Source organism: Bos indicus x Bos taurus, chromosome 15 (assembly GCF_003369695.1).
Source record: "Bos indicus x Bos taurus breed Angus x Brahman F1 hybrid chromosome 15, Bos_hybrid_MaternalHap_v2.0, whole genome shotgun sequence".
Taxonomy (NCBI): domain Eukaryota; kingdom Metazoa; phylum Chordata; class Mammalia; order Artiodactyla; family Bovidae; genus Bos; species Bos indicus x Bos taurus.
Window position 1 is genome coordinate 6,425,909 of NC_040090.1, and position 14,858 is coordinate 6,440,766.

General features: G+C 40.6%; 1 protein-coding gene across 1 annotated transcript in view; it reads left to right on the forward strand.

Annotated features, from left to right (window-relative positions):
• NUP160 (nucleoporin 160) overlaps positions 1–14,529 on the forward strand; it is a 44,319-nt gene extending 29,790 nt beyond the window's left edge. The window contains exons 22-36 of the mRNA XM_027562354.1: positions 123–221; positions 954–1,073; positions 1,549–1,644; positions 1,741–1,835; positions 1,933–2,029; positions 2,123–2,228; positions 5,052–5,212; positions 6,410–6,470; positions 7,307–7,417; positions 7,591–7,714; positions 8,399–8,500; positions 9,133–9,274; positions 10,379–10,504; positions 12,059–12,163; positions 12,848–14,529. Of these exons, the coding sequence (XP_027418155.1) occupies positions 123–221; positions 954–1,073; positions 1,549–1,644; positions 1,741–1,835; positions 1,933–2,029; positions 2,123–2,228; positions 5,052–5,212; positions 6,410–6,470; positions 7,307–7,417; positions 7,591–7,714; positions 8,399–8,500; positions 9,133–9,274; positions 10,379–10,504; positions 12,059–12,163; positions 12,848–12,937 (1,635 nt within the window). The 3' untranslated portion in view covers positions 12,938–14,529. The remainder of the gene's footprint in view (positions 1–122; positions 222–953; positions 1,074–1,548; positions 1,645–1,740; positions 1,836–1,932; positions 2,030–2,122; positions 2,229–5,051; positions 5,213–6,409; positions 6,471–7,306; positions 7,418–7,590; positions 7,715–8,398; positions 8,501–9,132; positions 9,275–10,378; positions 10,505–12,058; positions 12,164–12,847) is intronic.
• Positions 14,530–14,858: the final 329 nt, after the last annotated feature.

A 14,858-nucleotide genomic window follows, 5' to 3' on the forward strand; every position in this document is an offset into this window, starting at 1 on the left:
CTGAAAATACAGCTTTTGTGTTGAATGACCACTATCTTCTCTCCCTCTGAAGAACATGGAAATGAATATCTCCTTAAGGGATATTTACCCTCTAATCAGAAACCATCTTTTTTGCCTTTAAGGATTATATTCAGTTGCTGCATCCCTGGTGTCAAGTCAATGTTGGTTCCTGCAGATTTATGCTGGGACGGTGTTACCTGGTTATGGGAGAGGGACAGAAGGTAAACTGCATCAGAAAGATGAGCAGACTTTAGAGCAAGGAGGACACTCAGTTTCCATCTCAGGGAGGGAATTGGAGGCATAGAATCCCCCAGATAAGGTTAAAGAAGACTAGCAGCGCCAGCAAGGGGCATGATCTACCCGTGGGGACCGTTTAGCTTCATGTACTTTACAGATTATTTAGGACACAAGAAAATATGAAGAAGAACACTTTAAAACCCTCCTGCCCCTGTGCACTGCTTTTAGGGATACATTTTTGTGACTAAAATATTTGTCAGATACATTGTTTTTATAGCATGTTTTTTTATGCTGTTTTTTTTCCCATTATGGTAGTTTCCATTTCTGATTTTTTCCCTGACATCCTGTTATGTAAACTTGCAGACATAAAAGTCCAAAGACTTTCATACTAAACCCCCCACTCAGATTCTACAAAAATTAGCATGATGCTATAGTTGCTGTATCACAGGTATCCATCAAATGTCTTCTTAAAGTTTACCTTGTAATTAGCAACATTTAAGTTAAAAAGTTAGATAAGTTAAAATATTAAATAATGCATCAGAGAGAATTTAGATACAACAAACAATAAATGCAGTCATTTACTTACTTAATAATTACTTACTTAAATAATTTTCATTCTTTTTTTTGGCTTTTCTTGGTACAAGAACTCTTGGCTCATAGTATCTGGAAGTGGAACAATCTATTATAAGTCATTTTATATCCTTCTATTCCTCCAGGCTCTGGAATGTTTCTGCCAGGCAGCATCCGAAGTGGGCAAAGAGGAATTCTTAGATCGCTTGATCCGTTCCGAGGATGGAGAGATTGTGTCCACCCCCCGGCTGCAGTATTATGATAAGGTTCTGGCATGGTTTGGTCCTTCTTATACCACACTGGTTAAAAATGTAATAGGGGCAGGGAGGCAGATAAATGAGAGTTTGGGGTTAACATATACACTTTATATATGAAATAGGTAGACAAGGACCTACTATATAGCACGAGGAACTATACTCAATATCTTTCAGTTTTGACTCCACTGGGTCTTTGTAGCTGCTCATAGGCTTTTTCCAGCTGCATTGAGCGGTGGCTCCTCTACTTGTGGCGCTCGGACTTCTCACTGCAGTGGCTTCTCTTGCAGAGCACAGGCCGTAGGGGCGCAGGCTCAATGGTTGTGTCTCATGAGCTTAGTTGTATGTGGGATCTTCCTGGGCCAGGGATCGAATCTGTCTTCTGCATTGGCAGGTGGACTCTTAAGCACTGGATCCCCAGGGAAGCCAAAACATGAAATAAAGTAAATTGTATTTCAATTTGAAGTGCTCTAATATTTCTCCCTAGGTTTTGCGTCTGCTGGATGTCGTAGGTTTGCCTGAACTAGTTATTCAGTTGGCCACATCAGCAATAACTGAAGCAGGTGATGACTGGAAAAGTCAGGTGAGGACTAACTGTATTCTGCTTATTACCCTGGAGCTTTATCATGGGTACGGTGTTTTAATTTCTGTTCTTTTTTCCCCTGTATTTGATACTTAGGCCACTTTAAGGACATGCATTTTCAAGCATCATTTGGATTTAGGTCACAATAGCCAAGCCTATGAAGCCTTAACCCAAATTCCTGATTCCAGCAGGTAATCAAACCCACAGTCTTAGTTAGAGGAGGCATTTTACCAGCCCTGTGTAATCCGCAAGGAAAATGGACACTTGTATCCCTTTCTTTCCTTCTAGGCAGTTGGATTGTCTGCGGCAGCTGGTCGTAGTTCTTTGTGAACGTTCCCAACTTCAGGATCTTGTGGAGTTTCCCTATGTGAATCTGCATAATGAGGTCATCTTATTTATCCACTGATGGCTGGACGCAGTTCTGGTGGTTGTCGTGATGGCTGCTAACGTTGATATCTGACTGCTTCCCCTCCTTTAGGTGGTGGGAATAATTGAATCACGCGCAAGAGCTGTGGACCTTATGACTCACAATTACTATGAGCTTCTGTATGCCTTTCACATCTATCGTCACAATTACCGGAAGGGTGAGCACTTGAAGCGTGTCGTCTCTGTGGGAGGCAGCCTCATCAGTGGTTTCATGCATTACAAAAAAATATTATCTGTTTGACTTATGTAATTTTTACCTTATTTTTACCACTGGACAAGTGTTCTCTACAAGCATTTGGGGAATTTATATTTAAGTTCAAGATTTGCTTCACCTCTTTGTAGATTACCTATTAATCTTAAAGATAGACACTTCTCTGCCAGAATTCCCTGGCAGTCCAGTGGTTATTAGGACTCCATGCTTTTACTGCAAAGGGCCTGGGTTCAATCCCTGGTCAGGGAACTAAGATCCCCATAAGCTGGTCGGTGCAGCCAAAAAAGATAGATATTTCCCCCATTTTAGAACATTCCTGAAGCATTTCCATTGAGATGGCGTTCTATGTGTATCTTTCATCTAATTTTAAAAGCAACTTTATTTCACTAAAGGCACCTTGAATTATTGTGGCTGTTTTTTTTTGTTTGTTTTGTTTTGTTTTGTTTGTGGCTGGTTTTTAAGTTCCTGTACAATTTTGCCTTTGGCCTTTCTTTCTGCTCTTTGTTGTTGTTGTTGATTTACTAATTTATTTACTTATCTTTGGCTGTGCCAAGCCTTCAATTTTCTAGTTTCGGTGAGCAGCGGACACGCTCTGACTGCAGTGTTGGGGCTTCTCTTGCTGTGGAGCACGGTCTCCTGGGCACGCGGGCTTCAGCAGTTGTGGCTCCCGGCTCTAGAACGCAGGCTCAGTAGCTGTGGCACACGGGCTTCACATTGCTCCATGGCTTGTGGGATCTTCCCAGACCAGGGATCAAACCTGTGTCTCCTTCATTGGCAGGCAGATTCTCTAGCAATGAGCCACCAGGGAAGCCTTTGGCCTTTCTTTTCTCTTACTTGTGCTGATCCTTTAGAGAGTAAGTTGTGGACATCATGACTCAATGCATAAACACTTCAGATGCATTTCAAGGACATTTTCTTATATAACTGCAAATTGAGAAAATAACTAATTTTGTGAACTAAATGTAGATGTAGTGCTCTTATCCAACGTGCTCTTATTCATGTTTAAATATTGCCAAACACGGCTAGTACATTTCTCCCATACTGTCCTCACCCCCTGATCTGGGATCACGTCTTGGGCTTAATTGGCCTGTTGGTTTAGTCTCCTTTAATCCGGAACATTCTATCAGCCCTACTTTGCCTTTGATGACACTGATATGTTTGAAGAGGACGGGCCAATCATTTTTGTAGAATGTTTCTGAATTTGGATTTATTTGATGACAATGTGATCTTTATCAGGTCAGCTAAAATTAAGGGATTACATGGCTGTTTTAAGATCATATTTTACAAGATAATCATTGTGGTTACCCTTTGGAACCACTAACATTTTTATACTATTTTCACTCAGGAATTTTTTTTTTAGATTTCTTATTGATTTTCATTGGAAAGAATAGATGGAAATAGTCCATAGGCCTATTCTTCATATTCCTAATGGTAAAGGGTGTTGTGTGTTCTTTGACAAATATAAGAAAGGCAGTGTAGACGATTCAACATCTCTCACTGCTTTCACAATGACAGCATCCATTACGTCCACCCGATTAAGACCAGTTTAGCTGGATTAATGTTCAGATCTTTCTGGAGCAAGGCTGTTTTTCTGACAAAAACGTCTTACATATTCCAGGCACTCAAAAGTTTTTGTTGGGATGAAAAAGAGTTTGATTTAGTTTGAAAACTGAAAGAGAATTTTTAAATCTGTTTAGTTTCTGGAGTCCCATGCTGTCTTAGAACAATGATGAGAGTATGATCTTGGGGGGTCTTCCGTGGCAATCCAGTGGTTAAGACTCTGAGCTTCCAACACGGGGACACACGTTCAATCCCTGGTTGGAGAGCAAAGATCCGACATGCCATGCAACTCAGCCAGAAAAAAGAAAAAAGAGTTTATGACCTTGAACAGACACTCAGATCCTGGGTGGTGATAGGTGACCACAGAATTGAAACTAGTTCTCCAGCTAGTGTTCTGTGCTACATGGGTATGTAGTATCTAAACTTCAAAAGTAACATTTTAGATGTTTGCAGAATTTTTTTTTTTTCTGCCTTTCTTCGGGATTGTAAAGTACATGTAACATAAACTACTGTCTTAACCGTTTTACATGTTTAGTAGTGCTAAGCACCTTCACGTGACTGTAGCCAGTCTCCAGAATTCTTTTCACCTTGCCAAACGGAAACTATACTCCTTAAACACCAACTTCTCATTCCCTCCTCCCCATCTCCTGGCAACCACCATTCCACTCTCTGTCAACAAATTTGGCTACCAGAATCCTCTAGCATTTGACTTTTCATGACTGGCGTGTTTAACTTAGCATAATGTCTTCAAGGTTCATCCATGTTGTAGCATCCATCAGAGTTTACGAAACTCTATGGACGTATTGATAACAACTTTGATGGAACCTTGGATGTTTCCATCTTTTGTTTGTTATGAATAACACCGCAGTGAACAAGGATGTACAAATAATTCTTTAAGACTGCTTTCAGTTGGATTTTTTGGGGGGAGGGAGTGGTTTATACACCCAAAAGTAGAATTGGTGAATTATAAAGTAATTCTGATTTTTTGAAGAACTGTTTTCCTTCGTGGCTATACCAATTTATATTCCCTCCAGCACGACACAAGGGTTCCAGTTTTTCCACATTCTTAGCAACATGTGATTTTTTGTTGTTTTAAGTTAAACTTGATTTTTTTTTTTTAATTTTTAACATTTGGTAAGTGTGACAGATTTTCTCTGTGTCTCTAAAGAGTCACATTTTTGAAATCCTTATATCTGTTATTGCCTTATAGCTGGCACAGTGATGTTTGAATATGGAATGCGTCTTGGCAGAGAGGTTCGAACCATCCGGGGACTTGAGAAGCAAGGCAACTGTTATCTGGCTGCTATTAATTGCTTACGACTTATTCGCCCAGAATACGCGTGGATTGTTCAGCCAGCATCTGGTGCAGTGGTATGAAAACTTTGTATCCTGGAATTTGGGGATTATTTAACTTATTTTGTTTGGTCCTTTAAAAATACCTCATTTTGCTTCATTTCATTTAAAACTTCCACTGGGATATTTGTGAAATTAATCTGTTTTTGCAGTGATTCATTTGTTTTATGTTACTACCCTCTTTGGTTTCCAAGTTCAGAATTACTGTAGGAATAAGTATTGTTGTTTAGTTGCTAAGTCATGTCGGACTCTTTGTGATCCCATGGACTGCGGAATGCCAGGCTTCCCTGTCCTTTACTATCTCCCAGAGCTTGCTCAAACTCATGTCCATCGCATCAGTGATGTCATCCAATCATCTCATCCTCTGTCATCCCCTTCTCCTCCCACCTTCAATCTTTCCCAGCGTCAGTGAGTCAGCTCTTTATATCAGGTGGCCAAAGTATTGGAGCTTCAACTTCAGCATCAGTCCTTCCAATGAATATTCAGGGTTGATTTCCTTTAGGATCGACTGGTCTGATCTCCTTGCAGTCCAAGGGACCCTCGAGAGTCTTCTCCAGCACCACAGTTCAAAATCATCAGTTCTCTGAATAAGTATTACAGAGTGGTTTTGGAATTAGACAGCCTAACTTCAGGCAAATTACTGTATCTTTTATTGTCCAGTTAAGCCTCTTGCATAAAATAGGAATGATGATGATAATAATATCTACCTTCTAGGATTATGTGGGTATTAAATGAGATAACCCATCTAAGATTGCATAGAATAGTGACAGTGCCTGGCCTGCAGAAAGTGCTCAGCTGTGCTAGCTGTTTTTATCTCATTCATTTTTGTTAATTTAATGTATTGCTACTGTTTTAAAGGAGGTGAACCTTGAGTTTTTCTTATCATGCTGATGGGGTACTCCAGTTACTTCTATAGTTCCTGCATATACTGTTCTATTTTCCAGGGTTATGAATGGAGAATGTAATTTTGTAAACCAAGGGAAGTCAGGTGGTTTATATGCACATCAAATCAGTGTCTTTGGACTCAGTAAAATTTCAGCTAAGTGAGCCGAGTTTCTTTGTCTAGTAGTCACAGTAACTTTGTGAGAAGAGCTGTGCTAGTTGAAATAGATGTAATTTACGCTGAGAGAATTTAAGCATGAAAGCCCTGGATCATAGTTAATGATATTAAAATAAAATACTGATTTTTCATAGTTAAATCTCTTGTCTTTTCAGTATGATCGCCCTGGAGCATCCCCTAAGAGGAATCATGATGGAGAGTGCACAGCTGCCCCCAGTGAGTTGGGGAGCTCAGGCCGACTTGCGCTGACTGCCACGTGTTACACTAGTTGTGTTTATATTTACGTGTTTTTTTATAGTGCTTATTATAGTATAAACACTCATATTGTATTACATTGTATATGTATGGTAGTTGCTTTGTTAAAATATAGTAAAGTTTCTTATCAGTATTCTGTCTGGTTGCCCTTTGAAAACTTTGTGTGCCTGAAAATCCTTAAAAAAGGGTGTGTATATGTTTGCTGCTTGTTGTGTTCGAGTCAGCTTAAGCTGCATACTTTTTTATTTTATTTTATTTTATTTTTGGCAACTCCACCGGGACACGAGCTGCATACTTTTTTAAATTGGGTTCCTTTAGTGTCTCTATAGAAGCATGATTTCCCTTCTCTTTTTTTCCTTTTTTTCGCCTCGAGGCAAGTAGTCTCTGAGTTTTCCGACCAGGGGTTGAACCCCCAGCCCCTGCAGTGGGAGCGCAGAGTCTTGGACCATGATTTCCTTCCTTAAAGAGCCTGGGCTCTAGAGTTGGACACACTTGGTTTTAATTCTGCCTCTCACTTTGGGCATGTTCCTTACCGATAAAGATGACAGTATTTCACAGTTGTAAGAGTTAATTCCTTGCAAGCGCCTCCTTGAAGCTGTTATTAAAGTACTTTCACTTGACTCGGCTCTAGAGTGAAGCAGGGTCGTTTGTTTTATTGAGCCCTTTGTTTTCACCCCATCTTCTTAACATTCAACTGACAGTGACTTAGTGTTTAGTGGAAACTGACGGCTTGCGTTTGTCTGACAGGCACTTCCTTTGTGCTCCGGGAATTGACAGTGTTTTCCTTTGGCTTATAGCGAATAGACAGATTGAAATCCTGGAACTGGAAGATCTGGAGAAGGAGTGCTCCTTGGCCCGCATTCGCCTCACCCTGGCTCAGCATGACCCCTCGGCAGCTGCCGTCGCAGGTGGGCATTCAGCACCAACAGCACATTTTAGGACCGGGCAGCAGACGTAGCGTGCCACGTGGGTGTGGAGCGTGTCGTTGTTATTCTGGGCATTCACCAAGGACGTGGTCTTTGGGTCAGTTCATTGGCATGTCCCAGTGGTTGCACTAAATAGCTCTTCTCCACTTCTGCAGGAAGTTCATCCGCAGAGGAGATGGTCACTCTCTTGGTTCAGGCTGGCCTTTTTGACACTGCCATATCACTGTGTCAGACTTTCAAGCTTCCCTTAACGCCAGTCTTTGAAGGACTTGCTTTCAAGTATGTATAAAATTGCTTTTCTGTAGTCTTCATTTTCTAACATAGTCTTATCTTCTAGTCTTAAATTTCTAAAATATTCTTAATTTTCTATTTACTTCACTGTTGCTTAGTATGAAGCAGTTATCACACAAGCCAGTATCTTACAAGCCAACTTTAAATAAGTTTTTATGTAGTCTGAATTTTTTTTTTTTTGGTAGTTGACTGTGAGGTTTTTGTGTGGGGGCGGGGAATTAATCTTGGTTTATAGCGTCTTTTGAGAAATCAGATCTGGCATTGCCAAGCCCGCATGCCCGCATGACAGTAGGTAACCTGTGTGCCCATTTAGACAAGACGTGTGTTCTCTTCAGTCCTTTAGGGCATCTCTTGGCCCACACACTGTTTAAAAGCGCTTCTTACTGATGTTACGTCACACCTAAATATTGGTCAAGTTGTTTGTGGGTTAGAAATAAACTTTCAGAATTATTCATCAGTTTTCTCTTGTAAGTAAATGATCTCTTAACACTTCTTAATGGCCTTATGGGTCATCCAGTTACTTGACTGTGAGGAGAGGGAAAGCCAATATCCCAGCAGGGAATTCAGTAATAGATTGGAGCTAAAGTTGTCATCTTATCTTCAGGTTTAGTAGCAACATAATGTGCATTTCAGCAAATTGACTTACTGTGTGTGGAACCATTCTCCTTTCAGATGCATCAAATTGCAGTTTGGAGGAGAAGCAGTTCAAGCAGAAGCCTGGGCCTGGCTAGCAGCCAACCAGCTTTCGTCAGTCATCACCACTAAGGAGTCTAGGTACCGCCCCAGACTCCAGCCAGCCCTGCAAGGGCGTACCCTCCACATCTGGCCCCAGTGCACCCAATAAGTGGCTACCTGAATGTATTCCATTGTCTTCAGATCCTTCTCTAACAACCCTCAGTACACTTCCCTTCCCTGAGTTGCATTTATAATTTGTATTATGCAGCTTAGCACTTTAGAATTATAGCATTTTACAGTGATGAAGTCCTTTTTTAGAATTATAGCATTTTACAGTGATGAAGTCCTTTGACATTATTTTTCAGCCCCTAAATTCACACCAGAATTACTATCAAGATACAGATTACAAAACATCACTCTAATCTTCTAAATCAGAACTTCTACATGATTCTAATGCTTGGTCAGGTTTGGAAACAGGAGTCTGAGCCAATTTCATTATTTTAGAAATCTGGAACACATAAGTAAACTAAATTGTTGAGTTCATATGCGGTTGTTGGGAAATTCTAGTGCCGCCTCTAAGTCACCTTGGCCCTAATAGCGTCAGTTATCATTTAGCTGTATTGTCGATTAGTTATGTCTAAAGATTGTTTTCCTTGTAAATACATGTTTTGAATGGTACTGTAATTATCTATTAAGAATCTGGAACTCATAAGTCCTCTTTTTTCATCAAGTGCTACAGATGAAGCGTGGCGGCTACTATCAGCTTACCTGGAAAGGTACAAAGTCCAGAATAACTTATATCACCACTGTGTAATCAACAAGCTCTTATCTCATGGAGTTCCTCTGCCTAACTGGCTAATAAACAGTTACAAGGTAAGTGGCACCTTAGCTTGTAGAGAGTAGGAACCTGGTCTTTATCATCCTGAATAACTTTATGAGATGATTAAAAAGAAAAAGATAATTTATGGAAATATAAAAACAGTTTCTTCCGTCCCTATGAAGTACTGGGTGTGAGATTTAAAGTTCACTCGGTTGGTGACTAAGTTAATATGTGCTGGTGTGCCCAATGAACAATGAGTATTTTAGAACAAAGAGTTTATGTGGGACATTGCATTTACTATTCATTACTCAAGAAATCACAGGAGTGGCTGGAATAGTTTTCAAATACTGCAACAGTGTTTCTTTCAGGTTTTGTCAAAATTGGGTTCTTGGGCCACCTGCATTAAATTATTTGGGTGGTGGGCTTCTTTGAAATATCTGATTCTTGGGTTCCATCCAAGACTTCCAGAATCAAATTGCCTGGAGTTAAGATCCAGGATACGCATTTTTAACAAGGTCCTAATTTGATTTGATGTTTGCCTAAAGTTGAGGACTACTGTTTCTGAAATACATTGGGAAGAATAGGAAAAAAGAATACAAAGCTTAAAATCAAGAAAGTTAGTCTGTTTTCTTAAGTTAGAAAGTAGAGAAGGCAGCTAAGTTGGTAACGGTTAAGATTGTGATCAAATCAGAATATAGAAAGCATAGTTGGGGTAATTAGGAGAACCTTCCTAACTAAAGCTGTATTCATTTCTCTTTCACCCTGAGTTCAACACAAATATAATTCAAGCATTGAAAGTTGGTGATTCTTCGTGTATTTCTTAGAATTAATGTGACTATATTGTCTCTGGTACTCAGCATTTCTGGGAAGTTTTGTTGACTTTTACTGCTGTCAAAACAAAGTAGGAAAGAATGAAAATGTGTCTTAGGTCAAAAAACAGGTGAGGAAGGCCACTTAATAGAAAGGGCCTCGCAAGGTGCCCGGAGGCAACTAGGCTCTTGAAAATCCAACCCTCATCCCAAGATAAGCAAACCATGATGTTGGTCTATTTATAAAGAAAAGTATCAATGCCAGGGAATCGGACACTCAACAGTCTTTGGATAGTGCCTGGATTAGATGGAAACAGGTAAATGTTTTTGACCACTGACGTTTTACAGAAAGTTGATGCAGCTGAGTTGCTCCGTCTGTACTTAAACTATGACCTTTTAGAAGAAGCTGTGGAGTTGGTTTCAGAATATGTGGACGCTGTACTGGGAAAAGGACATCAGTACTTTGGAATTGAGGTAGGCTTGTCTCCACATTTCCTTTAATTCTGTGTTATCACACTTGCTTTTTCCAAAGGTTTTTCCAGATAACTTGAATTAAAATTTCAGACTGGAAACAGTATCATTTATTAACAATTTAGAGAAAAGTTTTGTTGAGTGTGTTTATCCTTAATTGTCCTTCAGTTCAGTTCAGTTCAATCGCTCAGTCGTGTCCGACTCTTTGCAACTCCATAAATCGCAGCACGCCAGGCCTCCCTGTCCATCACCAACTCCCAGAGTTCACTCAGACTCACGTCCATCGAGTCAGTGATGCCATCCAGCCATCTCATCCTTTGTCATCCTCTTGCCCCCAATCCTTCCCAGCATCAGAGTCTTTTCCAGTGAGTCAACTCTTCGCATGAGGTGGCCAAAGTACTGGAATTTCAGCTTTAGCATCAGTCCTTCCAAAGAAATCCCAGGGCTGATCTCCTTCAGAATGGACTGGTTGGATCTCCTTGCAGTCCAAGGGACTCTCAAGAGTCTTCTCCAACACCACAGTTCAAAAGCATCAATTCTTCGGCGCTCAGCTTTCTTCACAGTCCAACTCTCACATCCATACATGACCACTGGAAAAACCATAGCCTTGACTAGACGGAACTTTGTTGGCAGAGTAATGTCTCTGCTTTTGAATATGCTATCTAGGTTGGTCACAACTTTTCTTCCAAGGAGTAAGCATCTTTTAATTTCATGGCTGCAGTCACCATCTGCAATGATTTTGGAGCCCAAAAAATAAAGTCTGACACTGTTTCCACTGTTTCCCCATCTATTTCCCATGAAGTGATGGGACCAGATGCCGTGATCTTAGTCTTCTGAATGTTGAGCTATAAGCCAACTTTTTCACTCTCCACTTTCACTTTCATCAAGAGGCTTTTGAGTTCCTCTTCACTTTCTGCCATAAGGGTGGTGTCATCTGCATATCTGAGGTTATTGATATTTCTCCCGGCAGTCTTGATTCCAGCTTGTGCTTCTTCCAGCCCAGCATTTCTCATGATTTACTCTGCATATAAGTTAAATAAGCAGGGTGACAATATACAGCCTTGACGTACTCCTTTTCCTATTTGGAACCAGTCTGTTGTTCCATGTCCAGTTCTAACTGTTGCTTCCTGACCAGCATATAGGTCTCTCAAGAGGCAGATCAGGTGGTCTGGTATTCCCATCTCTTTCAGAATTTTCCACAGTTTATTGTGATCCACACAGTCAAAGGCTTTGGCATAGTCAATAAAGCAGAAATAGATAATTGGCCTTAGGCCTGCTTTAAGATAAAAGATGACATGAATTTAAAAATACGCATTTGATTTAACTAAGAAAAGCACTAGTTCCCCAGTTGAAAAGAGTTGGGGGAGGAGGGGTCCAGTCATGTGCCTATGTGCACACGTGTGTGTGTGTATGGATGCACTTGCATGCATACACACACAATCCCTTGCTGTGAAAAGAAAAAGTGTTTCATGTTATTGAATCCTATGGAAGTAACTGCCCAGAAGAAAGGGTCCACTTTTCAGATTTTCTTCAAACGATCCATATTTTTCCTTTCAGTTCCCACTGTCCGCCATGGCTCCAATGGTGTGGCTCCCATACTCCTCCATTGATCAGCTTCTCCAGGCTCTGGGAGAGAACACTGCCAACAGTCACAACATCGCAGTGAGTAAACCCTCTCCTGAGGCACCTTAGATTCCATAAGTCCTTGCACTAGCAGTTGCAAAGCCTGCTCTTTTGGTTCTCAGGGATTAAGAGAGGGGCCGAAGCCATGCATTGCCCTTCACGTGTTGCCCATTCCCTCTGTGAAAAACTGAAAGGGAAGTCGCTCAGTCATGTCTGACTCTTTGCGACCCCATGGGCTGTAGCCTTCCAGGCTCCTCCATCCATGGGATTTTCCAGGCAAGAATACTGGAGTGGGTTGCCATTTCCTTCTCCAGGGGATCTTCCCAACCCAGGGATTGAACCTGGGTCTCCCAAATTGCAGGCAGACTCTCCACCATCTGAGCCACCAGGGAATTCTACCCCTTTACGAAATGATTAGTTAAATCACATATAAGCTTTCTGGTCCTGGGACAAGAGCTAATGAAGCTTTTATTAAAAATACTGGTATGATTTGCATATTTAGAAATTCATTAATAAAACAAGTTTGGAGTATTGTATATAATAGAAAAGTCCAGTTTTAGCAGTGGAGCCACAGAGCAGACTCCTATACTGAACGGTGATTAAATGAAGCACAGTGGCTAACAGCTTCATCAGGGGACATCTGGTTGGTGACATCAAAGTGATAACTTTAGTCTTTTTCAGTCCTTGACCTATCTCTAACAGTTCCCTTCGTTTCTCCTACAGCTGTCCCAGAAAATACTTGACAAATTGGAGGACTACCAGCAAAAAGTTGATAAGGCAACACGGGATTTGTTGTATCGTCGGAACTTGTGACCTGGACGGTTGCCCAGGCTTTGTGACCGCTTGGTGCCTCTTCGGGCTTGAGACTTTACCCTACAGGAAACCTGGACTCCGGGCCGGCCTTTACACCTATAAATGACGTGTACAGCGTCCGGTCTGCATTCTGCACGAGAGAGAAGGGTGGATGAGTCACAGGACCTGTGCTTGCTGGTGGTGCTAACACACAGATTTCTGGGTTTCAACCTTGGTCTCAGACAGCTGCTTTTTTATATGATTCACAAGCTTTTTTAGAGTTTATATTTTTTTAAACTACCGAAGACATTCTTTATCTGCAAATTAAACCCCACCTTCACTTTGCAAAATAGCTGAGGGTTGTTGGTTTGTTGTAGCTGACCACCAAAAGCAGTCAGTGCAAATCCTTGCATTCTTCCCTATCGCTTTTTGTATTTCAATGGAATTATTTTGGTCCAGAATTGACATGTATTTTCTGTATTGCAGACAGAGGCTAATGATTTTGCGTACTTTTTTCATTATTTATTGTGGAATTTTTTTTTTTATGATCTTCAATAAAGTAGTAAATAATTTTCCTAGATTAACCCTAACATGATGACCAGCTGTTAAGGAAGATATCTTGAATCTGATTCTGAGGCTAAAGTGGAATAAACTCTTAGCTAAGAAAAAATAGAAAATTTATCATCTATAAAAATAATATTTTCCGGGTAAATTCCATTAACTGCTATGATTTATGATAATCAAGCCGGACTTGATCATACAAGTAGTCTAATAATGTATTGGACCAAAATATAAACTCTCCTGGTCAGATTTAGAGGCATTCATGGCCACAAATTTGGGGAAACATGAAAAAATAAACTCTTGAATTTTATTCTGTATATTAAAATTTATCTTTTAAGGAAACTATCTGTATAGTACTTGGCTTGTATGCCCTTTGACCTTCCTTGAGTTTTTCATAAGCATTTAATTTTTATACTGTCAAAATCCTATTTACATTATATATTTTAAATAACAATGTGAGTTTCCCGGTGGTACTGTTATTGTAGATATTGCGGTATATGGTTCTTTTTTCACTTCATCTCTACCATGATTAATGTGAAGTGTTTGATGCAGTTACAGGCAGCACGCGGCCTTGCCCTCCCAACTCCATAAACATGTGACTTCCAGTTGTAGCACAGAATATATTTTGACCTGTATATACATATATAACCAAGAGAAAGCTTTCTCACTTATATTTTCATGAGTGACTAATGGATGATAACCTGCAGTCTGAAAACTATCAAACCCTGTTGTAGCCATTTCTGGAGGAGAAGTAGCTCAAGACTGGCCCTGTTCCAGAAAGCTCCTCATTTGCATAGAAGAGCAAAGCAGTGGTTTCCATGGTAGCAGTTCATAAGACACTGACCAGCTCTTCTGTCCGTTTTCTTCCACCTTCCTCACTTTGATTTCCAACCGGAGCAGAGAGAAGGTGCGCACATTCTTTCACTTCACTTTTCACCTCGCTTTGAGTCTGCAGTTTTGTTTTCTGGACCATGTGATGTATTAATAGCATTATCTTTCCTTGTTTCTTCCAACTCTGACATTTTTCTGATTATAAATTGCTTTTAAAAGGACTCCCTTCTCTTTTAGTACTTAACTACCATTAAATACCAGGGGTAAAGAGCCCACCTTTCAATGCAGGAGACATAAGAGACATGGGTTCAATGCCTCAGTCAGGAAGAGCCCCTGGAGAAGGGAATGGCAACCCTCTCCAGTATTCTTGCCTGGAGAATCCCATGGACAGAGGAGCCTGGTGGGCTATAGTCCATAGGGTCGCAAAGAGTCAGACACGGCTGAAGCCACTTAGCATAGCATGCACCATTAAACATGTGACTCTTGACGGAAAACTTCATAGTTCTTAAAAAAAACAAAATGTGACAAACAAGGTTAGACTTTTCCAGCC